Genomic DNA, 26,608 nt, shown 5'->3' on the forward strand with positions numbered 1-26,608 from the left:
TGCTTTACTTGATTTCAAAGTAGCATATAAACTAGGGACACCTCCTCTGATCAGGTAACCCGGCTACAATATAGATTACCTGAAGAGCCGCTATTTCCTCCCCTATCTCTCAACAAATGGTCCCGCCCACTCCCATTCATTCGACTAATAGAAAAGCTTGTGTGGCCCCGCCCTATTCCAGCCCTCTAGAAGAGTGGCGTATTTGACCCCGCCCCTATTCTGCTGTTTAGACTAGCGTCTAATAGACAGGCTCGTGCGGTCCCGCCCTCCAGTCATCTGTTTCGTTGAAAAGCGCGTGGACCCGCCCCCCATCTAGAGGAGAGGCATGCGTGGCCCCGGCTTTTTGCCCCTATTTAGTAAAGAGGAGTGTGTGGTCCCGCCCAGCTGCTTAGCATAGAGGCGTGTGTGGTCCCGCCCCCGTCTGCCGCTTAGTATGGAGGCGTGTAGCTCCGCCCCTTCCGCTATGCCCGGCATCTCCCTGGGATTGTGTGCAGCGCAGTAGAGACCTGCCGGCCGGGAGAGAACCTTTTCCGCGCGGCTCTAATCCTCGGAGAGCAGGCCGTTCTCTCCCCCTCAGACGCCATGTCCAAGGAGAGGTTTCCAGCCGCGCCTAAAAGGAGCTCTGAGAAGACCGTCACCGCTAGGGGCGCCCCGGGGTAAGTGAGGCTGGGAAGCACCGGGAGATGGGCGGCCATTATGCAGTCCTGGGTTGCCGGCGTACACCGAGCTTCGGAGGGGGGAAGTGCGCTCTACACCGGGCCGGCTGAGTAGTGTCTGTGCTGGGAATTGTAGTGCCTCACCATTGAAGTTACAACTTACTGCCCGCCTCACTCTGGACAGCAGAGATTAGGTGATTGGAGGGGCGCTAGGCATCCAATCAGGGGTCAGTGCAGCGATTGCCCCCAACCCCCCCCCCCCCCCCGTAGGCAATCAGAGGTCAGTGCAGCGATGCCCCCCCCCCCCCCCCCTGTAGGCAATCCAGGGTCAGTGCAGTGATGCCCCCCCCTGTAGGCAATCCGGGGTCAGTGCAGTGATGCCCCCCCCCCCCTGTAGGCAATCCGGGGTCAGTGCAGTGATGCCCCCCCCCCCCCCTGTAGGCAATCCGGGGTCAGTGCAGTGATGCCCCCCCCCCCTGTAGGCAATCCGGGGTCAGAGCAGTGATGCCCCCCCCCCTGTAGGCAATCCGGGGTCAGTGCAGCGATGCCCCCCCCCCCCTGTAGGCAATCCGGGGTCAGTGCAGCGATGCCCCCCCCCCCCCCCTGTAGGCAATCCGGGGTCAGTGCAGTGATGCCCCCCCCCCCCTGTAGGCAATCCGGGGTCAGTGCAGTGATGCCCCCCCCCCCCTGTAGGCAATCCGGGGTCAGTGCAGCGATGCCCCCCCCCCCCCCCGTAGGCAATCCGGGGTCAGTGCAGCGATGCCCCCCTCTGTAGGCAATCCGGGGTCAGTGCAGCGATGCCCCCCCCCTCCGTAGGCAATCAGGGGTCAGTGCGGCGATGCCCCCCCCCCCCCTCCGTAGGCAATCAGGGGTCAGTGCGGCGATGCCCCCCCCCCCCCTCCGTAGGCAATCAGGGGTCAGTGCGGCGATGCCCCCCCCCCCCCCTCCGTAGGCAATCAGGGGTCAGTGCGGCGATGCCCCCCCCCCCTCCGTAGGCAATCAGAGGTCAGTGCAGTGATGCCCCCCCCCCCCCGTAGGCAATCCGGGGTCAGTGCAGCGATGCCCCCCCCATGTAGGCAATCCGGGGTCAGTGCAGCGATGCCCCCCCCCCCCCCCCGTAGGCAATTGGGGGTTAGTGCGGCGATGGGCCCCCCAGTAGGCATTCAAGGGTCAGTGGGGTGATGGGGCCCCCCCAGGCAATCCGGGTCAGTGCAGCGATGCCCCCCCCGTAGGCAATCAGGGGTCAGTACGACGATGGGCCCCCCCCGTAGGCAATCAGGGGTCAGTACGACGATGGGCCCCCCCCGTAGGCAATCCGGGGTCAGTACGACGATGGGGCCCCCCCCCCCCGTAGGCAATCCGGGGTCAGTACGACGATGGGCCCCCCCGTAGGCAATCGGGTCAGTACGACGATGCCCCCCCCCCCCCGTAGGCAATCAGGGGTCAGTGCAGCGATGCCCCCCCCCCCCGTAGGCAATTAGGGGTCAGTGCGGCGATGGCACCCCAGTAGGCAATCGGGTCAGTGCTGTGATGGCCCCCCAGTAGCCAATGAGGCGCCAGTGCTGCGATGGGCCCAAGTAGCCAATCAAATGTCAGTGCCGTGTGAGTGGGGAGCTGTAAGGTTGGTGAGGAATTTGTTGCAGTGTATGAAGGTGGACAGCTCTGGATGTATCTGGGTAAGGGAAGGATGAGGCTGACCATTCACTATACCAGTGCTGGTCAATTGGAAAATGATAGAATGTCTCATGTATGGCCCCAGTGCTTCCTGGAGGGCCACACAATAGCGCTGCATTTTTGCTCCTTAAGGCCCCAAAATTTTGGTCCTGCTGCATTTTTTTGCCACATCACAACGCACACTGACCTTGGAGTAAAATCAGTGGATGCAATAGTAACCCCCCCCCCCCCCATCATGGTGTCAGTGGATGCAGTAGTAACCCCCCCCCCATCATGGTGTCAGTGGATGGAATAGTAACCCCCCCCCCCCCAATCATGGTGTCAGTGGATGCAATAGTAACCCCCCCCCCCATCATGGTGTCAGTGGATGCAATAGTAACCCCCCCCCCCCCATCATGGTGTCAGTGGATGCAAAAGTAACCCCCCCCCCCCCATCATGGTGTCAGTGGATGCAAAAGTAACCCCCCCATCATGGTGTCAATGGATGCAATATTAACCCCCCCATCATGTTGTCAGTGGATGCAATAGTAACCCCCCCCCATCATGGTGTCAGTGGATGCAATAGTAACCCCCCCCCCCCATCATGTTGTCAGTGGATGCAATAGTAACCCCCCCCCATCATGGTGTCAGTGGATGCTCCCCTCCTGGGGAGATTCCCCCTCCATTTGTCCTGGTGACCGTTGTCACTGGCAGGGATGGGGATCCCAGCATTATGCAGCTGTCAGCAGGGTGGGAGGGGGTTGGGAGATCTTCCTGTGGGACATGTTCTGGTGACAATTGTATCAGAGGATTTCCTCTAACTTCAGAGAACTTCTTCCACTTATGTTCTATGGAAACATGACATTGCAGAGAGAAAGAAATGGAGATTCCAAGCATTGCCTTCTCCATCCCCACTCGGGGATAAAAAACACATATGGAAGTCAGATACTGAATTCACCTTGGGGGGGGGGGGGGGGGGTTTACACTGCTCCCATGCACTTACAAGCCCAGCAGATTTAATGTTTTCCTCTTGCATGTCCTGTTCCTTATCTCCTTCTAAAGACATGCAGAAATAGGGTTTCCATCCGTCCGGATATGACGGATTGGATGTCAGCGGACATGTCTCCACTGACATCTGATGCCCCATAGAGATGCATGGGACGTCCGTTCAGATCTGCCTGAAAAACGGGCAGCTTGTGTGAAAGAGGCTTAAGTGGCCCTCATTCACAGAACGATCTCCTAGTGAAATGATACAATTCATTTTGTTTCTATTACGGAGTTCAGGGTAAAATATTTTCACACTGATACTTTGTATACTTTGAGCTTATTGACCAGTGTGCATTTCTCCTCACTGTTATTTTGTACATTCCTAAAATACCAACTGCTTTTGCCATGTGAAAAAGTCAGGGCTTGACAAAACCCAGGTCGCAATGGTGACTAGAAATCGTGAGTTGGCGGTTGGGTTACACCACAGCAGTTGCCGGAATCCTCCCATGTGTCCCTCCCGCGTCGGGCTGGCCGATAATTGAGCCTGTAGCTTTGCGGCCTACTGGAGCGGGATACACACTCCTATATGTGAACCGGCCCCCTCTGGTGGGCGGTGCTGTGATGAGCGCCACTTGCTCTCACTGCCCGCCCACCTCCGACATTCTTTTCCCAGGTTGACAGCTGGGCTTGATCAGTCGCCCTTTCCTTACTGCCGCTGAGTGGACGGAAGTGCGTCTATCAGTGCCTATTGGTACCACCCCATCAGCGCAGCCTCATCACCTATTAGCGCCACCTGCCAGCGCAGCTTATCAGTGCAGCCTCATCAGTGGCACTTTTTTTTTTTTCCACTTGGCACCAGGCATGAGCAATTCTTATTGCCTGACGCCCCGGACATGCAGTTCTGGGTGCTGGGCAGCAGATTTAAAAAACTGGCTCCTAACTTTTCTTAGCTGATTCTAAGCAGAATTGTCAAGCCCTGGATTAAGAGTAGATTTAGACAATCTTCGTTGCACGCCTCAGAGGTGACCAAAAGGGCGGTGAGGAAGCCATGTGACACTTCCTCACCACTGTTTTAACCAATTTTTGCCCACAAATATGCTGCATTCACTTGAATGTGTAGAATTCCAGGGGCTTGCTGATCGCTACAGGTTGGCAGTGTAAAGCGTCTGTCCCGTGGCATATAAACACCCGTCTGCTGTCTATTGCAGTTGGTGGGTGGCAAAAATGTGGCTCAACCACACGTTAGACTAGTAGTGCATGTCTTACCTTTTGCAGCGCAGTGGTGTAAACTGAACCCGTAGGACTCAAGGCATATTTCTCATTTCATTTTAATCCATTTCATTGGTGTAAAATGAGGCAGGCCCTTGCACTATATAGTTGATGGTAGATCTGTAGGAGATTGTACAGTCAGATTGTATGGTGACCTTAAACCCGAACTCCAGCTTTTTATACACTTTACTGGCCCAAATTAACTATGTCCCTCACTGTGAGGCCACTGGACGTGCGCTGTAACGTGGGAGGCCACTGGACGTGCGCTGTAACGTGGGAGGCCACTGGACGTGCGCTGTAACGTGGGAGGCCACTGGACGTGCGCTGTAACGTGGGAGGCCACTGGACGTGCGCTGTAACGTGGGAGGCCACTGGACGTGCGCTGTAACGTGGGAGGCCACTGGACGTGCGCTGTAACGTGGGAGGCCACTGGACGTGCGCTGTAACGTGGGAGGCCACTGGACGTGCGCTGTAACGTGGGAGGCCACTGGACGTGCTCTGTAACGTGGGAGGCCACTGGACGTGCGCTGTAACGTGGGAGGCCACTGGACGTGCGCTGTAACGTGGGAGGCCACTGGACGTGCGCTGTAACGTGGGAGGCCACTGGACGTGCGCTGTAACGTGGGAGGCCACTGGACGTGCGCTGTAACGTGGGAGGCCACTGGACGTGCGCTGTAACGTGGGAGGCCCCTGGACGTGCGCTGTAACGTGGGGGGGCCACTGGACGTGCGCTGTAACGTGGGGGGGCCACTGGACGTGCGCTGTAACGTGGGGGGGCCACTGGACGTGCGCTGTAACGTGGGGGGGCCACTGGACGTGCGCTGTAACGTGGGGGGGCCACTGGACGTGCGCTGTAACGTGGGGGGGCCACTGGACGTGCGCTGTAACGTGGGGGGGCCACTGGACGTGCGCTGTAACGTGGGGGGGCCACTGGACGTGCGCTGTAACGTGGGGGGGCCACTGGACGTGCGCTGTAACGTGGGGGGGCCACTGGACGTGCGCTGTAACGTGGGGGGGCCACTGGACGTGCGCTGTAACGTGGGGGGGCCACTGGACGTGCGCTGTAACGTGGGGGGGCCACTGGACGTGCGCTGTAACGTGGGGGGGCCACTGGACGTGCGCTGTAACGTGGGGGGGGCCACTGGACGTGCGCTGTAACGTGGGGGGGGCCACTGGGCGTGCGCTGTAACGTGGGGGGGGCCACTGGGCGTGCGCTGTAACGTGGGGGGGGCCACTGGGCGTGCGCTGTAACGTGGGGGGGGCCACTGGGCGTGCGCTGTAACGTGGGGGGGGCCACTGGGCGTGCGCTGTAACGTGGGGGGGGCCACTGGGCGTGCGCTGTAACGTGGGGGGGCCACTGGACGTGCGCTGTAACGTGGGGGGGCCACTGGACGTGCGCTGTAACGTGGGGGGGCCACTGGACGTGCGCTGTAACGTGGGGGGCCACTGGACGTAATAAACTGTATGTAGCTGAGGCTTAATACAGCATACTACACTGTGTTCCGGGTTCAAGCCAAGACTTCCAGTCTCATACCTCATTGAAGGTTATCTGATCGGCGCTCAGCCATTCAGAGAAAGCGATGTATTCTAACAATGAATGGAAAGCTTCCTCTGATTGGCTGAACCAGAGAGGCTGGCTGATGTTACAACCTTTGACTCATTACTAAAAATAACAAAAATGTCATACCTACCTCCTCTGTACAGTGGTTTTACACCAAGCAATCCCAAACTTCTTTTGTCTCAGGTCTCTCGCCGGCACTCCTGGCCCCTCCCTTCTGCTAAATGATCCCCAGCAAGCAGCTTGCTATGGGGGCACCCAAGCCGAGCCACTGCTGTGTGTCCGTTTAGACACAGAGCCACAGCTATGCCCTGCCCCCTCTTTCCGCATTGGCTCACCGACTTTGACAGCAGCAGGTGCCAATGGCTCCCGCTACTGTCTCAGCCGAGGAGTGGAGTCCCAGACAGCCGAGGCTCTTGCAACATTGCCGGATTGCGATAGGGCTCAGGTAAATGTTAGGGGGAGCTGCTGCACACAAGTTTTTTTTTTTTTTTTTTTTTTTTTTTTTTAATCTTGTCCATTACTATTTTGTCACAAGGGGTACATGATAAGTAGAGAACAGAATTCTCTATACCAAAATGTTTGCTACACACCCACTATGTGCCATAAACAGCCTAATATAAATACCAGAAACAAATTGCTGGCCTTTGTGGAAGAAAGCAATACTTTGCAGCAAACAAAGTTACATTTGAAAATGTTTAAACTACTTTTAAAAATGGGCAAATTTTTATTTTTTTCTTCAAAAAGATTGTTTTTTCTCTCTGTAGCTTAAATGAAATGACCACAGCCAACATCAGCAAGACTCCAATTCAGCTGCTACATGAATTTGGAACGAAGACCAACAACCCCCCTGTCTACACCTTGGAGAAGGCTGAAGGACAAGCCCATAATCCTAGCTTCACTTTCCGTGTTACTATTGGTGAAATATCATGCTCAGGTATGAGGCTGTTGGCTGTGTCTGGAAAATTACCCATACTGGTTTAATGTTAGAATGACATTTAAAGTTTAAGTTCACCTTTCTGGGCAAAATGCACATTTTTTGCAGAAATTTTTTTTATTTTTTCACCGCACAAGACTTCAAAGGATTGCATTCGTGGTCCTGCTTTGTTCATATTTCATGTTGGAGGTTTACAGCTCCTTTAGGTGGTGGTAGTAAAGTCATTTATTACAAGCCTTGCTGACAGGCAGGCTTTTTATAACACAAGAGACCCTAGAGGTTTCTTTTGTTTTAAATCTCCCCCCTGCCCGTCAGCGAGTAATGTGATCCGAGCGCAGCTGAGACCACGCTTAACGGCTCGCTCTGTGTGCCTTGGGATGTGACTTCCGTGCGCATGTGCAGGAGTGACGTCGCCCCGGAACGGCCAATTAAGGGGCCAAAGATCGCAAACCCCCGAAGAAAGACCAGGCGCCGATTGAAGCTGCCAGGGACAAGAAAGTGGTGAGAGCGCAACGCTGGAGGGCTGCGTTTTGTAGGCAAGTCTGTCATAATGTACTAATATAAAGTGGCTAAAAGCTGCTAGGGACCCATTTAATAGACCTTACTACCACTTTAATGTAGAGCAGGGGTCTCCAAACTTTCTAAACAAAGGGCCAGTTTACTGTCCTTCAGAGTTTAGGGGGCTGGACTATGGGTTTAGGGAGTAGAAAAGGTCCCAATATCAGTGGGGGAAAAATGCCTAGTCCTTGGAGTCATTAGGAGGAATTGTGCCCCATTGTTGGTATACGTGAATAAAATGGTGCCCCAAGGGCCAGATAAAATCATGCAAAGGGCCACATCTTGCCCTGGACCACAGTTTGAAGACCACTGATGTAGAGAATGCATAGAGGTAAAAAAAAACTTTCGCCTTTACAATCACTTTGAGGCGGGAGGTGCTCAACTGTTGTGGAAGCATTTATTTATCCACAATTCTCAACTATGATGTTGAGAAGGAGGATATATTGGTGTGTGTGTGTATATATATGTGTGTGTGTGTGTGTATGTGTATATATATATATAATATAATGCTTTTTATTACATTCTCACGTGTACCTGACAAGTTATTGAACATAAACTATGGGACAAATGGGGTCAATATCTCTGAGGACAGTCACGGTGTAATGTTAAAAAACCCTACCCCTTGAAAATTCCCTACCCTCATCACTTCCGGTGCGAGTACGTCATTCGTCAGCTGAGCCGCTTCCCAGTGCGCATGCTCACAGCTGCGGAGGGTAGGGAATTTTCACAGGGTAGTGTTGTGTTTTTTTTGTTTTTTTTACGTTCCAATTCATCAGCTGTTACCCGTGATGTTTTTTTTTTTTTTTGCTGCCACTTTAACATTTTCCTGGAGCCGAGATAAGGGAAGTCTCAAGGGTTGGAGCCGAGATAATTTCATTTAGTGGCTGGGCATGCGCAGTGGGACGCACGGCAACAGCTAATGAATGACGCGGTGTAACGTTAAAAAGCACTACCCCGTGAAAATTCCCTACCCTCCGCAGCTGTAAGCATGCGCACTGGTAAGCGGTTTAGCTGATGAATGACATACCCATGCTGGAAGTGACGAGGGTAGGGTTTTTGCACGGAACAACGACAATAACAACTGACAGGTATTCAATCCCACTCTACTCCATCCAAATCAAAAAAAAAAAAAATTGCCTTTAGTTAACGCTTTACGTAATGAGGATTTATTAGGAGCAGTACTTCCAGCAAATAGCCTTTCCAAAGCTCTGCAATCAACAGTTGGCTTTGTTGGTATTTATACTGCACCAGGTTTATAGGACCAGTGTTGGTATTAAGAAAAATACATTGCCATGCTTTAATAGTATCAGTTACTGAACTGTCTGGTTATGTGACAAGTTCTGAGTAGGCTGGTATATATAGGCCAAGTCCCTAAATGTGAATCCTTGAGAACAGCTGTAGTTTATTCAACGGTGGGAGTGGTAACCTGCTCCCTCAATATCTATTCTCTCATACTCCTATGAAGTCTTGGTCGGGAACAGATAAGACTGCGATGTCGGATAAAGTCAATCCTTCCTCTAAGAAAAAAGGTGAGATCTAATTTTTAAACTGGGAAGGTAATGTATCATGTGTTGGGTTCACCAGATCTCTTGTTGCGTGGAGTTGGTTGGTTTTGTAAAGTTTTTCCTGTTTGGCTATTAGGGCCTGCATTTTTAGTTCTTTCTTGTCTGTGTCAGTGTTGGAGTCTGCTGGAGTCTGGACAGTCTTTTTTGCTTTAAGGAGCGGACATGCTCACCGTTATTATAAATAATTATATTTGTATTTTTATATTTAAATATTAAAGTATTATGTTTGGAGTAAACTGGTTTGAACAATTGTGAACATAGCCTGTTCTTGAATAGTTAGTGAATTCTCTTGTATGTGATCCTTGATCCGCAAATATAATCAAGGCATATATGTAATTTTATTATAATTTTTGTCGATCCGTGTTTTGAATAAACCACAATAAAACATTTTAATAAAGGCTTACCAGCAATGGATAGTGTTAAAGTCCTTTCTGAAATATGGCAATGCCAGATTTGGTAAATTAACTGAGTCACATGGTGGGCTGATCCTGACGGGGATCTGGAAGACTAGTTCCCAGCAGATGCGCCTTTGTTTTGATTGAAAAGAGATGGCAATAGGCAGGTTTGAAAGCCACAATTGGACTGAATAGCAGCTATGGTTCTGCCCAGAGCTATGCATGATCAATAAACAGCAAGGCAGACCTGATGGGGGCACTAGATGCTCAGTTTTCATGAGGCTCTGGCCACCACATTACAAAATCTATGCACCTGTGCCAGATCAGAGGGGTGACAGTGACTGTGGAGGGAGTACACTGAGGAATGGGTGCCCATTATGCACACTTTGATCTCAGTGCTGGCCTCTGATAGACTGCAGCCCAACAGAATTCTGTGCAACACCCTTTGAAAATCACCCCCCCCCCCCCAATTTGTTCTTTTGTTGTAGTAGTATTAGTGCAGCACAATGTTTTGTCCTTTACTGTGTGTGTATATGCGCAAAACCATTGACTGTGGAATTATTGCATTTTTTATGTAATACTTTCCAGTGGTTCTTTGTCGTTAGGCTTCACTACAGCTGGTGACATTACATGGCATAGAACATTAGGATTGGAAGAGCTAGCTGTTGGGCACAGGAAGCCTTGAAGCTCCAGAAGTGTCGGGTTACTCAATATTCATCCATAAGAAGGGGGACAAATATAAAGAGGAACTTCACCCAAGAGGGGAAGTTCTGCTCTTCCTCCTCCTCCACCGCCCAACCCCAATCTTACCCCCTCCCTTTCCCCGCTCCCCCACTGTAGATCAGATCACTGCAGGAATTTCCGCCTCCCCTCTTCCTTGAACAACCCCCCGACCTCCTGTCCTGGTACATGTCACAGGTCCCAGAAAGCTGCAGGACCAATCAAATGGCACAGCCTGTGAAGCCGCAGTCAGTTGGCTGCCCGCAGTTAGTATGTCAGCGCCAGGGGCCGAAGCCCGGTGGAGAAACTGGTCAGGTGAGGACATTGCTGGATCCTGGGGCAGGTGAGTGTCCTATTTTTTAGGCCTCATGCACACTGGACTTTATCAAAACGTCAGTAAGAAATCTTTAGGAGTTTTTCAGCTTTTTTTTTATAGTAGTGTTTTTAGCTTTTCTCAACTGTAGCTTTTTCTAGCTTTTATTTTTTTACTCCCACAAAAGCCTATGGCTCAAAAATGTTGATAAATGCAGAATAGCCGTGTGTTTTTTTTTTTTTTGGCATTTTTAAACTTTTATTAGAGTTGGGAGGCATTTTTCAGCTGTGAAAACGCTCTAAAACCCACTAGTTCTGGGGTTTCTTCCAGCCAGAAAACCCCCCCCTGCCAAGAAACTGATAACAGCCAATGTGTGCGTGGACACATAGGATAACATGCTGGGGAGTTTACTGGCTGCAGAAAAAAAAACGTCTTGACGCCAAAAACAGCAGCTGTAAAAACGTCCATTCTGCATGAGGTCTTAAAATGACTTAATTTTTTTAACTTTAGACTTGACAACTGCTTTAAGCGTGTCTAAACCCAAAAACCGCCCTTGGAAGTGGTAGCTGCATTCATTTTTTTTTTAAGGCACTTTTCAATTTTCACCTGGAGCTCCTGCAATTACACACTTCTGAATCTGGAGAGTACAAAATCTGGTGTTGCTCTGCATAGAAACCAGTCAGCTTCCAGGTTTTATTGTCAGTTTAATTGACGAGGCTGAAGTTAGAAGCTGATCGACTACCATGCAGAGCTGTACCAGATTTTGCACTTTCTAGTTTTAGTAAATCAACCCCTTCATGTCTGTGCTTTTTTCCTCCATTTTAGCTATGGGGACATCCATGTGTCACTCAGCATGGACTTCTGGGCATTGGTTTATCTACATGACATGGTGGATTGATGATCCTAGTAGTTTACATAATAAAGATCTTTGTGCTTTCTTTTTAGCTTACATGAAGTGACAAGGACACTGCATTTCTGGCAAGCTCAACAGGTAGTTTCTGTACTTGCTGAAAATGTTCTCAACCTAAAAAAATAGAAATATTGAGCCACCACTATTAAGGACTTGTAATACTTTTTTTTTTGTGGTTGGATGTGCTTTTAACTACAAAAAGGGCTGCTGCTTTAGTAACTATTAAAGAGGAAGTAAACCCTCCTCAGGAAGTTGTACCTATAGGTAAGCCTATGATAAGGCTTACCTATAGGTACTGTAAATATCTCCTAAACATGTACCGTTTAGGAGATATTTACCTTTAATGCAGCCAGTGACGTCACTGGCGCATGCGCTCTGAAGGAACGGCTGATCGTGCCGTTCCTTCAGAGCCCCGTGCCGTGACCGTCGGCTCCCGTGCGTGGGAGTGACGTCACCGTGGCTCCGGCCAATCAGATGGCCGGATGCCGCGATCCCGGAAGACGGGCGACTGAACATGTCGCTCGTCATACAGGTAAGAGAGCGGCACGGTGGGGGCTCGTTCTAAGGTAAGTATTTCATAATGAGCTAGTATGCGATGCATACTAGCTCATGTCTTTCTCTTGCAGGTTGTGTAAAAAAAAAAAAAAAAAAAATGTTTTGAACGAGTTTACAACCTCTTTAAGTGCCTACATTAATCAGGAATGTTCAGCTTGCTATGAGTGGTAGGAAAACTGTTTTAATGTAAATGGAAGAACCAAATCTTTGATGTCAGAGCTGAAGCAGCAGGTATCTGTAGTTCAGCCTTGCATTTCTGTATTGCGTCTCTCTCAAGTGACCTTGGTGTTCTGTGTCTCAGCTGCCGCCGATGAAATAGTTGGTATGAGTTGGGAACATTTTCCAAGTGTATAAAGCTTCTTGCACCTCCATTCATTACTACTTATTCTGGCATTGGTTAAAGTCATAGTTGTCTACTTTAGTATGGATCCGTTTTCTGTAAACTTTTAAAAACGTGTGCTTTTATTTTTTACCATACAACATAGAGGCCAAATTTTTAAAGAATATATTGGATAATGTTGCATTTTACACTTCATAAAATTTTTATATGGACTTCGTATATCTGGTTATTAAAGTAAAATACAGCTAAAATCAGACTTTCCTGACAGTATATTTGTTTTTTTAATACTTGCAATTTTTTAAAAAAATATGCAGTTCTAAAATGTATATATTTTTTTAAATCTATACTTTTTTTCTGCCCTTTGCAAAGACTTTATGCCAGTTACATGATGTACAAGGTTCTCTTGCCCCCCCTCTCCAGCATTGCTTGACAGCGATTCGGAAAGTGGCACTGACGTGTTGCATTTGGATATGGAATGATGGGTTTACAGTGGGCGGAGGGCAGCACAGTGGCCAAGTGGTGAGCATTTCTGCCTAGCAGCACTAGGGTTGTTCAAATCTCAACCACGATGTCACCTGCCTGGTGTTTGCATGTTCTCTTTTGCCTGTTTGGGTTTTCTCCGGGTACCCCGATTTTCCTCCCACACTTCAAAGACAGGCTGGTAGGTTAATTGGCTCCTGTCTAAATTGGCCCTAGTATGTGTATGAATGTGAGTTAAGGACCTTAGATTGTAGGCCCCCTTGGGAACAGGGACTGTACCGTACATGTGTAAAGCACTGCGTAAATTGATAGCGCTATATAAGTACCTGTAGTAATGGTATTGGCTGCAAATATTAATATATTGGGAAAGGACCTGTGTTTTTTGGGTTTGGATAGCCTCTATATTGTGACATAGCAGATATATGCTAGAAAAGCAACAAAGGCTTTCGATAGTGCTGTCACTTTGTGACTTTATATTTTCTATTGATATTTGAACTTTATATTTTTCATTCTTTGTATATTATAGGGGATGGGCCTAGCAAGAAGATTGCAAAACATAAAGCTGCAGAATCCGCTTTGAACATATTAAGAGGAGATGCCACTCTAAAGTGAGATATGATATAATATGTAAACATATGTGCAAATTGGAAGTGCAAAATACCATTCTGTATTTACTTTTTGTAAGACAGACAGTTGTTCTGGCTCTTTGGTCTTATCTTATGCCCCCACTCTTGGGAAGACAGGTCATTGCAGTACTGAAGAGTATTGTTTGTCTAAATAAGTTCAGAATATTGCTTGAAGCCATTTTTCTATTTCTATATGCAGTGCTTTCGGAAGTTGGTTTTGCTCCCAAAGCTTATGTGACAAGGAATGTGATCCCCAAAGATTTTTGATGAGTGGGGGAAGAAATGCAACCTTTTTCCTACTGAAAATCACATGTATGACCTAGGCTCAAGTTAAAGCAATGTTAAAACGTAGCAGGTGAATCACAAGCAAAATCCATAGCTTCTGTAGGGTCTCTCAAGCTGCCATATTGCTCTCACCATTCTCTGCTGGGTCCAATGTAAGTGCCAATTTGGCACACAAATTTCCAAAAGTGACATAGCTTCAATGAGAGAATAGCAGAATGAAATGACACTTCGAGCTTCAAGTGAGCTCGGGTTTCTATGTTTGCCAAATGGCACTGGCCTAAAGAAAGGGTTATTCAAAAGTGATTTAGTTTGAGTGATGAAGACCTGTCTAGGCATGTGTTTAGTCATCTGTGAGAGTGGAAAGACAGAAAATTGCTAAAATGGAAGGGTTGAGATGTTTAATAACTTCAGGACCAGTGCATTTTTTTTCTTTATAAAGACAGTGTCTTGATTTTCACATTTGCATGTTTGTCAATTACAGTTTGCCTATGACAGAACCCATTACACGAGATGTATCCAAGCAAGCGGCTAATCAGGCTCAAGAAAATCCTATTGGTTCACTTCAGGTATTTTATTTTTTCTTTAACATACTATTTGTCTGAACCTGTGTGAAATGCATCACAGCAGTTTTGGTCTCCCAGATTAGCTGGCAGGCCCTCCAGAGCACACCTGAATACTATATTCTCATATAATGCTAAAGCTTTAGGCCCCTTTCACACAGGCGGACCGTTCAGATCCGCCTGTCCGTTTTTTTGGCGGATTTGAACGGTCCCCCCATGCATTCCTATGGGGCAGTGGAGACATGTCCGCTGACAGCCGATCCGTCTAATCTGATGGATGGAAGCCCTATTTTCCATCCGTCGATCGGATCGGATGAGAACGGACCAACGGTCCGTTCCCATCCGATTTCCCCCATAGAGATGCATGGGGAACTGACAGCTGTGTTTCCGCACACAGCGCAGAGACACAGCTGTCCTCCTGCTGCTCAGCGGGGGATCGGCGGCTCGATCCCCCGCTGAGAAAAACGGAATCCGTCCGACGGACGCATAGTGTGAAAGGGGCCTTAGCATTCATGCTCAATTATTGCTTTGTGAATTGACGGAGAGGATTTACCTATGCTTAGACCTTCAAAAAAGTTCTAAGGGGTTTGGGTGGCTGTGTAGTAGAATTAGTTACATATCTGCACCTTATTGTAGCTGCACTTCTACATGTGTTTTGCCAAAATGTTGAAATTTTACAGCTTGTTCACCCCGGATGCAGCAGGGCTGATCTTGCAGCTTTTTCCATTGCATCCCCAATTCGTAGACGGGGCACAATGCATTCCTATGATGCGTGCAAAAAAAAGTACTGCAAGCAATACTTTTTTTTTTTTCCCTGTTTTTCAGAGCAGCGGGTTGTGTCAAGAACTTTTGCAATGCCACCGCAGTGAATAAAACTCTACTGAAATGTCACCAGCGATGTTCTGACAGTGCTGTGAAAAAAAAAAAAAAAAAAGAATCTTGCAATGTGCTGGGATTGGCTCATTGGCGTTGTCTCATAGCACACACCAGGGGTCGGTTTAGCACCGCTCGCTGCTATAATGGGCCCTTAATGTTCTGTGAATTGATCTCTGTGTGGTGAAAGTCTTTGTATACTGAGTTTGTTTATAATGTTTAAAATCCTCCTTTCTTTAGGAGCTTGCTGTACAAAAAGGATGGAGACTTCCTGAGTATTTTGTATCGGAGGAGGCAGGACCAGCTCATAAAAGGGAGTTCACGCTGTCCTGCAGAGTGGAAACTTTTGTAGAAACTGGTAAATTTACTGTACTGCATTTGGAGTGGTACCATTGGCATATTTGTATAGCCATACATGTAGAATATTGACACTGGGAGGTTTTATCCATCACCAGGTCACTGCAGATTTACAGGTGAAATGATGCAGTGTAGTTTGTAGTGAGTCGCATTACACTTTTGTTATTGATTATCTTAATTTATTCTCATTGGAGAGGAGCGATAGCAATCTACAAATACATCAATGGCGATCCTAGCGTAGGTAGAAAAACTATTTTGTCCCAAGGAGTGCAAGAAGACACATGGCCACACAATGAGATTAGAGGAGAGGCGGTTTAACTGTATGCTGCGTAAGGGGTGCCTCACTGTAAAGGCGGTGAGAATGTGGAACTGTCTTCCACAAATGGTGGTAGCTGCATGGAGTATGGCTACTTTTAAAAGACTTTTGGACGTGCATCTCACAGATCCTAACATTCAGGGTTATAGGAAATGAGCAACACACACTAATTTAAGAAGCTAGTTGTAGCAGTTGCCTTTCGATCATTAAAACCATCCCCATGATGAAGCAATAGGGATGGCACAAGACTGGGTCAGCCTTCAATTCTATTTGGAAGTGCCGAAACATTGCGGCTGATTTACTAAAACTGGAGAGTGCTAAATCTGGTGCACATGTGGATAGAAACCAATCGGCTTCCGGGTATTTTTTTTTTTTTTGTCATTTTTGTCAACGCTTAATGGAACAAGCTGAAGTAAAAAGCTGATTGGCTACTATGCACAGATGCACCAGATTTGCCCTGCTTTCATTATTATTTAACAAGACATTCTCTGTAGTTTCATATCATTTCTATAACCTGGAATGTCCAGTATGAGAGTAGGACAAGTAGGTTCTAAAACGAGAAGCTGCTGAGGTCTTCTAATGCATTAAACCTTTATAAAAATCAAGGAAGTCATGCGCTAAAACTTATAAAATAAAAATTGAATGTGATATACGTTATAGTGAAAGCAGCTAATGCACTAGGTCTATAGAAACCAAAAACCAATACTCTCAATAAATTGTGTAGCGCTAACATCAAACAGTAAAAAATACACACAAAATATTAAATAATGACCTATACATGACAAAAATCATGCATCTGTGTGCAAAAAAGTCCATTCAAGGAATATGTAGGAATCAATAGAGCACAAGTCCCAGAATGGGCGATGATAGGTAGAAAGCTGATATCCCAAGGAGGGTGGTGGAGCAGGAATACACAAATTGGCTGCTTACCAGAAGCATAGGCCCCCAACTTAATGGACAGGCCACACACGCTTGGATGCAAAGCTGCAATATAATCATTCCTTCAGATGTCCGGGGAAGAGAGGTATAATATTCATTTATTTATTTCATGTACTTGTATAGCGCTGTCAATTTACGCAGCGCTTTACATATACATTGTACATTCACATCAGTCCCTGACCTCAAGGAGCTTACAATCTAAGGTCCCTAAATCTCATACTTACACAGTAGGGCCAATTTTTTTTTTTTTTAATACAGGATCCAATTAACCTACCAGCATGTCTTTGGAGTGTGGGAGGAAACCCGAGTACCCGGAGGAAACCCACGCAGGCACAGGGAGAACATGCAAACTCCAGGCAGGTAGTGTCATGGTTGGGATTTGAACCAGCGACCCTCTTGCTGCTAGGTGAAAGTGCTAACCACTACACCACTGTGCCACCCACTACACCACTGTGCCGTATATCTGATGTAAACTCTCGCAGTTGCCTCCAGGGATATTAAGAACCATGTGTATAAGGAGGAAATAAAGAGCACATAGTGTAATACAGTAAAAGTAAACAAGAAAAGTTTAATCCGAATTGCACTTACAATTTTTCCTTGAAAAGCAAGCAGAACAATAAAACTGCGGCGTCTCGCATTTAGAAACAGAGCCGGCGTGGTAGCGTCACATCATGTATCATGTAATCTTCCGTCCAAAGAATGCTTTCCAAAAAACATCTAAAAAAGCCACAACAGTTCTGGAAAAAGTCTAATCTGGCTTTTCTATTCAAGTTCATTAATGGTTTGCACCTTTTGGTGAACCCTCTGTATTTGCTTTTGTGAAGTCTTCTCTTAAATGTAGATTTTGACAATGGCACCCCCAGTGTCCTTCACTTGTCTGGATTGTGTGAATGTTTTTTTTTTTTTTTTTTTTCTTTACCATAAAGAAGATCCTGGGATCAGTCACCACTGTTGTCTTTCGTGGATGTCCAGGCCTTTTTATGTTGCCGAGCTCATCAATGCGTTCTTTCCTCAAACTGTTGATTTGGCCACTCCTAATGTTGCTGCTATCTCTCTAAAGGAGCTGTCCATGCAAGTAAAACAGGCCATTCTAAGGCTTCAAAAACTCAACAAATCCATCAAACGCATGATGTAGGTTCACAGCAGTGGATTCCAAATACAAATAACACACTTGGAATCAACTCCAGACCTTTTACCTACTTAACTGATGAAAAAATAAAAAAGGAGTAGTGCACACCTGGCCAAGGCTTTTAAATTAATTGTCCAATTTTTTGTCCCTTGAAAAAGGGGGTTTGGCTATTAAGAGGTGTAATTCTTAAACCCTTCCTCCGATTTAGATGTACATACCCTCAAATTTAACCGGAGTGTGCACCTTCAGCCAATATCCATTATAGAACTATAGCTTCAAAATGTTTTGGTAAATACCTGTAAAAATTTAAAATTGTGCCGGTGTCCAAATATATGGCCCTAACTGTATGTGATTGTTTCTGGACTGTTTCATAGATAGGCTTGCTCTTAATGCAATTGGCATGCAGTGCTGCCAATAAATCTGAATCATTCTTTTCTTTGCAGGATCAGGCACATCAAAGAAAGTGGCAAAAAGGATAGCGGCAGAGAAGTTATTGGCTAAACTACAAAGCATTCCCACTGATAATCTCAATGTCTCCTTGGTAAGTGTGAAATTATATGGTAAGCAAATATACTCAAAAGAAAAAAAAAAAGTCAAAAGATGACAAGAGTTGTACATAGACCAGAGAATCTGTCTATCCTAATAGTATAAAAGTGCCTGCTCTTTGGACTTAACTTTTTCTGGAGAGCTGCTTCACACATGGATACAAAGTTCCATGTCTCACTTTGAGTTGGAGTGGTTCAGGGCAATGTATGAGCTACTTATCTACAGACTTGGATGTCGGCTAGTTCGGATATTTTGTTCTGTTCTGCCATAACAGAAACCCCTCTTTCATTATATTTCGAGCGAATCAATTCAAGCTTTAGATTAAGACCCCGTTCAGACTGTGGCGACACGACTTGGTGGGGTGACCTGCGCGACTTGCACGGACTTCATATAATTGAACTCAATGTAAGTCGCCTCCAGGTCGCCCCAAAGTAGTACAGGACACTTTTTCTAAGTCGGAGCGACTTGTGTCGCTCCTATTAGAACGGGTCCTGTACTATTCAATGGCGAGCGACCCACCGCGATTTGTCAGGTGACCCAAGTCGCGCTAGTGTGAATGGACCCTTAAAGTGACATTAAACGATCTCCTTCTCCCAAAATAATCCACTCGTATGCAAATCTATTTTCATCTTGTTGTTCAGTTGTGTCCGACTCTTCGTGACCTCATGAACCATAGCACACCAGGCTTTTCTGTCCTCCACTGCCTCCTGAGCTTCCTTCACTTCATGTTCATTGTTTTGATGATGCTATCTATCCATCTTGTTTTCGGTCTTCCTCTTCTCTTCCTTTTTCCTTCCATGTTTCCCAGCATCAGGGTCTTTTCCAATGAGTCCTTCCTTCGTATTAAGTTGCCAAAGTATTTGAGTTTCTGCTTCAAGATCTGTCCTTCCAGGGAATATTCAGGGTTGTTTTCCTTCGGGATTGACTGGTTTGATCTTCTTGCTTCCCAAGGGACTTTCACAAGTCTTCTCCAACACCATAGTTTTTCATCTATTTTCCATTACATTTTTTTTGTTTTCTTCTGCCTCCTTGTAAATCCTCCATGAGCTCCAGAATCAGTTTCCTCTCCTACTTCTGTTTGTTTGAAATCAGCAGTGCATTTTAGTTGTTGCTCTATGCACTGCTTTCTGCACACTGCAGATCCCTGCTCGTAGTCTGTAGTCTCTAGTCCATCTTGGGAGTACAGTCATGCCAATGAACTTCTAAAGGATTCAGAGGATTGGGAGAAAGCACTGTGGCCAAATGAGACTAAAATTAAGCTCTTTGGCATTAACTCAACTCGCCATGTTTGGAGGAAGAAAAATCCTCCTAGTCAGTATCCAGACCTTAATCCTAAAGAACGTTTATGGAGGGAGCTGACGCTTTGAGTTGCCAAGAGACCGCTAAGAAACCTTAAGGATTTAGAGAAGTTCTGTAAAGTTGAGTGGACCAAAATTCCTCCTAAGATGTGTGCAAGCCTGGTCATCAACTGCAAGAAACTCCTTACCTCAGTACTGGGTGGAGAAACAATTGTTGGCAACGCAGTCATGTTTTGCTTGGGGATCAAATACTTTTCTCGCTGAACTGCAACTGAATTAAAAACCTATGTTTTTTGTTCTGGATTTTTGGTTGATATTCTGTCTCTATCGTTTAAGAATACACCCATGTTAACATTTTATAGACCCTTCATTTCTTAAGTGGGCAAACTTACAAAATCTGCAGAGGATCAAATAATTTCCCAACTGTATATGCAAATCCTAAATTAGTCCACTGTGTAAATATTCTCAATAGTTCTCGTGTGAATAAATACTCAATTTGTGCTCCACCACAAACTAAAACTATTTCTCCATCACCCTCGGGAGCCTGGGATGAATTCATCAGCAGATGTACAAAAGCATTCTGTGACCTGTATATTGATTATAGGGCCAGGTGAGCGAGCATTTCTATTGGTGGTGGAGCATGAATTGAATATTCAAACGAGGACTATTGAATATTTTCACAGTTTGCTCTAATTGATATTATATTTAATGGTAAATGTGTCTATTTACACAAGGATTATTGAGATTCTTTTTTCACAGTGGATTTATATCTGTTATTACATTTACTAGTATATGTAGATTTTATGAAATTATGGGAAGTTAACATACACGTTTTTTCTTCCTTTTTTTTTTTGGTGTGGGAGCACAAGTTCGACATGGCCACCGCAAAGAACTCTGAGGGTGTGAAAAAAATAATTGTTGCTCTACATAAAGATGGCGAACCTTGGCACCCCTTTGAAACTACATTTCCCATGATGCTCGACATTACTGCAGAGTGCATGAGCATCATGGGAAATGTAGTTTCAAAACATCTGGGGTGCCAAGGTTCGCCATCACTGGGCCCTAGGATATAAGAAGGAAATGTCATGCTGTTGGGTAGTTTTGTCTTTATTATACAATATATTGTTCACTTGCTTTAAAAGATCAAATTGCTTTGCAGTAAGTCTGGGCTTCTAATCAGTCAATGGCAAATCCAGCTCTGTAATAGTCATGGTAGTGTGACAAATATGGCTGTGCTAGGAAATGCACTGCTTACAGTGAGTATTTTTTTTCAGTGCAAGTTAGAGACAGCACAGCAGAGGCTTAGTTTGAAGAAAACCTAGTACTGAGCTTTCTGATAAGGGGTGAGTCATTGCGCTGATGACTCAGGCCTAACTAAAGTTAAAAATAAAATGATCAGATCCAGTTTTTTTGGTGGCAGACTCATTTTTTAAGCACATGGTCAGTGTGGCATACACACTTGGCCTATTCCTAGCATCTGTAAACTAGAGCTTTCTGGCAAGGCCCAATATTAGAGAGATGTTGGTAGGAGCCTCCATGGGGACCTACCTTCATTGGAAAAGGGTACATGGAGGGTATAGGGACCTGCAGTGGATTTCGTTTTGACTAAAAAGCTTCCTTCAGTATAGCTGAAAAATACCATCATTTATATATGAAGAATATACCATGTTGTCTACAAAATACAGGACTACATGATATGCAATATTTTCATGTTTACCTGAGAATTTTAAAATGGGTATAATATAAAGGACAAAAACCTCTACTACTTTTCCTTGAACATGCTTAAGTGTTCTATTATAAACCGGGACCAACAAATGAAGACGTTTTGCAAAGCAATCCATTGGTTGTCGGCTGCCATTTTCTAGCTTGCTGGAAACTGTTCTCAGGATTGCAGTCTTTCTGGCCTTCCTACTGCCACTCATGCCAGCATAGCATCTTCTCCTCTTCCCCCAAACCCCCCGTGTTTTTTTTTTTTTTTTTCCCCACTCCCTCTAGTGTGCTCTTCATATTTTCCTGGTTCCCTCTTCATCTATGAAAATTGGGTATCTGACTGGGCACGTACTGTGACTGGTATCCGGCAGTATTGTCTGATTACTATCTCAGTCTTGAGTGGTGTTCTCAGACCAATGTGGCTCATAGCTGGTACTTGGGGTGTTCTCCCTAATATTACTATTTGCACTGGTTGGACCTCTTCAAATTTGACACAACTTTTCCTACGAGAATTATGTATATAATTTTGTACAATAGCACTCTGTATGCTTTCTATACACCCTGTATGTCGTCCTATTGTAGGAGTTTTATTTTTTTGTGAGACTTAACTGCTGTTTCATCTTGCTCTGCTTTGTTGAATACTTTTTTTGTTTAATTATCTGCAGAAAAGACTAGGGTTTAATAAATGTTGAATGGTTTCATTGTTACAGAAAAAGGGGACTGTGAATAACACTGGTTGTACCTGGGACAAGCTGAAAAATTCACCTGGAGAGAAAATAAACATGCTGAAAAGAAGCCCGCTAAGTATTCCCAACACAGATTATGTGAAAATGTTGACTGAGGTGGCAGAAGAGCAAGAAATTCGTGTATCCTACTTGGATATTGGTAAGTGTTTTGATATTATGTACACTCACCTTAAGTAGAAGTTCACCTTTTGGAATATGTTGCATATTCCACCACCCATGCTCCTGCCTCCTCTTCAACGCCCCCCCCCCCCTCTCTTGGTCCCACTCCCTGTCACACTTTAAAAACCACATGGCCATGGACTTGGTTCATTCACATAGTTATGTGAACAAATAAATTGCATCTACCATTGGCCTCTGCGGCCACCAGCTTCTAGTTCTTAATGAACTGCAAGGGTTCTGGTGAGCATCGTCTTAGTTTGATTCTTCCTGCTATTTAACTGCTTGTCTATACGAGGTGTGGGCAGACAAATGTGTGTCTGCAGGAGCCTGGCATCCCTGATCGCGGGTGCAATGCAGGAGCCTGGCATCCCTGATCGCGGGTGCAATGCAGGAGCCTGGCATCCCTGATCGCGGGTGCAATGCAGGAGCCTGGCATCCCTGATCGCGGGTGCAATGCAGGAGCCTGGCATCCCTGATTGCGGGTGCAATGCAGGAGCCTGGCATCCCTGATTGCGGGTGCAATGCAGGAGCCTGGCATCCCTGATTGCGGGTGCAATGCAGGAGCCTGGCATCCCTGATTGCGGGTGCAATGCAGGAGCCTGGCATCCCTGATCGCGGGTGCAATGCAGGAGCCTGGCATCGCAGGGGCAATGCATTACAGGCTGTAGAGTAAAATAAATGCACCTTTTTTTTTTTTTTTCCCCTGCAAAAAGATGTGCATTAATTTTTTTTGTAAAGGTAAACTTGCCCTTTAATTAAAGGCAGCAATTCGATTAGACCCAAGTCCAAAAGGTACATTTATAGGCAAACCGTTCTCTTGTGTATATTTGATGTGTTTTTACTGCTCTGGTTCTAAATCATGATTTCTGGTTGCAAGCAGTTTTGTGTATTCTGGCATACATTGTAGCCTTAGATTCCCTTACTTATTTTCTAGCAACCTAGACTAGTGCTCCCCTCCCACTGCTTCCTGTATCATTATTGCTTTGAGTGAACCTGTCAAATATTAAAACATAAGGCCCTGCTTATTAACTTTGCTAGCCTTCATTGTGCCTTTTATGCAACTAGTTTTCAGGACTAATTCCCAGTAACAGCCATTCCCTAGTTCAGTGGCAGGACCCTCTGTTGGCCATTGAGGTAGGATAGTAGTTAGCAGGGCTTGGCTGTCCAGTCTGAGAGGTAAAGTTTTGGTATCAAAATTTGAGGTATACTGAGGAGATTTTTCTAGTTTGCAAACCTAATGGGCATCTTGTAGCTCATTTTTAGCGAAAGCCTAACATTCTGAAATAAACTTGGACTACTCATGTGCAGTCTGTCATTGGATTTTGCTTGTAGGTACTGCTGTAAGTAAAAAAATGCACTTGACAGTAAGTTCCTCTATTTTAATGCCTAGATGGGCAGAACAAAAAATTTCACCAATTAAAGATTTAAAAACATATTGAAATTGGCATTTTTTTTGGCTGCCTACTATGACATTTGCAAAGAGGTCTTGTCTCCATTTTAAATTTTAATGCATTTTAGGTTTTGGAGTGTAGAACAGCAGGCTTGAGACTCAGAAATTTTTGCAGAGCTTGTAACTCTGGAGTGTAGATCTTGGTGATGGAATCCTTGAGGTGATTAGAGCAGCTGAAAGAACGCTGAAGCTAAAACTAGAGATCTAACCTCAGGAAGCTAACCACTTGCTCACTGAGCTATAGCCAAATGACCGCTACAGCGTAGCCAGCTAGTTTTTGGATGCCGTCATATGATCACATCTGCTGCTGGGCACGGGCAGTGTGCTCTGTGATCCTAGTGTCCGGAGGACACTGCTGATCAGATTGAGGTAAAGAGCCAATCAGCGGCTCTTTGGACACAGCTGATCATGTGGTAATCTCAGTTTATCATGGATTTAAACAAGCCTGTCATCGGCACTCCTTTCCTCACGATAACAGCGTGAGGAGAAGTGAGCCGATTAACTGCTTTTTGTAAAAGGGACATGTACAGTGATAATCAAGGGCACTAATTATCAGTGTTTTGATTATCACTGCAGTCCCAACAGTGCCCACCAGTGCTGCCAATCTGTGCAGCCTCATCCACGCACATCAGTGAAGAAGAAAAGTTACCGGTTTTCAAAAATTTTTAAACTATGAATGTGGTGGGTGTTTTTTTTTTTTTTTTTTTTTTTTCTTTTTCAAAATTTTGGTTTAGCAAAAAAAAAAAAAAATCCAGTGGTAATACCACCAAAAAGCTTTATTATTTAATTATTTTTTTTTTTTTAACGAAAGGAAACCTTTTTGTTTGGGTACAGTGTTGCATGACCGCACAATTGTCATTCAAAGCGTGCCCGTGCTAAAATCTGAAGATTGGCCTGGGCAGGAAGGGGGTAAAAGTGCCTAGTAGGCAAGTGATTAAAGCTGAATTCTAGGAATTCAGCCACTCTATAAAAAGTGAAGGCACACAGAGTTTTTGCAGCAAATGCTATTGAGAGCAACATCACCCCGCATTCATTAGGGTTCAACACAGGGTAAATCTTGAGTCAGACATTGACCTCACAAATCTGTTTTGGAACCAGTCATTGAGCAGCAAAGACTTCATTGCTACATTACTAACAACTGAAATCATCTTGGACTCTGTCATCTATTTTTGATCTGGTGGTGCTTTCTGTATTCGTATGGTTTGAGCTACTGTCAGATGCCAGTTGCGGGAATCATTGCTGGATGAGTCTCCTCAAAATCTCAGGATGGATTAAACAGAAAATTCAAATCCTTCAGCTGATAAAACTGCTGCCATGTATATAATCTGACTTTTTTTTTTTTTTTTTTTTTAGGGTTTGCTAGGATTTCAAATGTGGTTTGTTTACTAAATGGGTAGCCAAATGTATGCTAGTGTAGCCAAATGTATGCTAGTGTATTTTCTATGAAAATGGCTTTATCCCCTGTTCACACCGGTGCAACACAAATCACACCTGAAGTTGCATCTAATGTCTTTCTAAGGCGCTGGCTACTAGTTGCAATTTTAAAAATAGTTCCTGCGCTGTTTTTTGCAATTTCATGTTGTGTGACTTGCATCAACCTCTATGCATGAAACCGCACAGATATCGGCAAGCCACAGATGAAATTGCACTGTCCTACAGCTTTGAAGTAACGTGATTTAAAGGCCGAATTTAGTTTAGTGTGAATGGAGGCTTATTGTGATGTAGCACATTTATAGAGCAATTTCTCCACCACAGTCCTGTATATAACCTGGTACATACAAAGTAACATGTATTTTTTTTTTATTTATTTTTTTTCCAGAGGAACTTAGTGTCAATGGACAGTTCCAGTGTCTTGCAGAGCTCTCCACCAGTCCAGTCACTGTATGCCATGGAACAGGTCTTTCTTGTGGCAATGCTCACAATGATGCTGCCCATAATGCTTTGCAATATCTCAAAATCATGGCTGGAAGAAAATGAAAGCTTAATCTGGTCACCTCTTTTTACCTCCCATAATTGATAACTATAAACCAACATGGTTGTACCAAAAGTGAAAGGTACCTTTTTTGTGAACATGGTATGTTAGTGTATGGATAAATGAATCCCAAGTATTAAATGTCATTATGCTTTTCAGTTCCCAGGAACCCAAATGGGGTATGAATTCTTGCTTTGTTTTAAAATGTAATTAAATTGAAAAAAACTTGCTTACTTGATTTGAGGAGAACATATCTGGTTGACAGATTAATTGAAGGACCCGTCCACTCCAACCTATTTTAACTTTTTTTTTTAAAATAAACTTTTTCAGTATTTGTTGAAGTTTGGACTTTCTTGTTTCATCTACGGTGTGTATTTTAAGATAAGCTGCCTTTTTTCAGGAGTTTTTAATTGTGAAGGATCGACCATAGGCAGGGGAAAATACTGTTTTCTGGCTCCTGGGCCTATGTAAGAATCTAAATGTTCAGTTATTACTAATATGAAATGGTTACATTTGCTGCCTATAGCTTTGGTTACACTGGGCTTGACTGTTGTACTTGTAATTTCAAATTTTATTGAACTTGGCTAAAAAGAACTTACTCTTTGAAAATGTCTGTGGGTTCCATTTAAAACTAAACCCATCAATTTAGCAGTTTCCATGCCATGGAATGATCACGGTCAGTTGCTTGTGCCCTCAACCGAACTGTTAAACCATCAAATGGCATGACATAATGGATCACATGTGCA

General features: G+C 45.3%; 1 protein-coding gene across 2 annotated transcripts; it reads left to right on the forward strand.

The window, feature by feature from the left end:
• The first annotated feature begins 432 nt into the window (after positions 1 to 432).
• PRKRA (protein activator of interferon induced protein kinase EIF2AK2) lies at positions 433 to 26,203 on the forward strand. 2 transcript variants are annotated; one of them, XM_082262099.1, is made up of 8 exons: positions 433 to 656; positions 6,891 to 7,060; positions 13,423 to 13,504; positions 14,289 to 14,373; positions 15,481 to 15,598; positions 18,425 to 18,522; positions 22,246 to 22,420; positions 25,710 to 26,203. In XM_082262099.1, exons 1-8 carry the CDS (start codon positions 583 to 585, stop codon positions 25,865 to 25,867), a joined length of 960 nt encoding a protein of 319 aa, XP_082118225.1. In that variant the 5' UTR covers positions 433 to 582; the 3' UTR covers positions 25,868 to 26,203. The 2 variants fall into 2 exon arrangements, with proteins under 2 accessions (XP_082118225.1, XP_082118226.1); XM_082262100.1 differs by lacking the exons at positions 433 to 656; positions 6,891 to 7,060 and adding an exon at positions 8,999 to 9,147.
• The last annotated feature ends 405 nt before the right edge of the window (positions 26,204 to 26,608 follow it).

The sequence above is a fragment of the Pelophylax lessonae genome (assembly GCF_965119305.1).
Source record: "Pelophylax lessonae genome assembly, chromosome: 6".
NCBI classification, from domain to species: domain Eukaryota; kingdom Metazoa; phylum Chordata; class Amphibia; order Anura; family Ranidae; genus Pelophylax; species Pelophylax lessonae.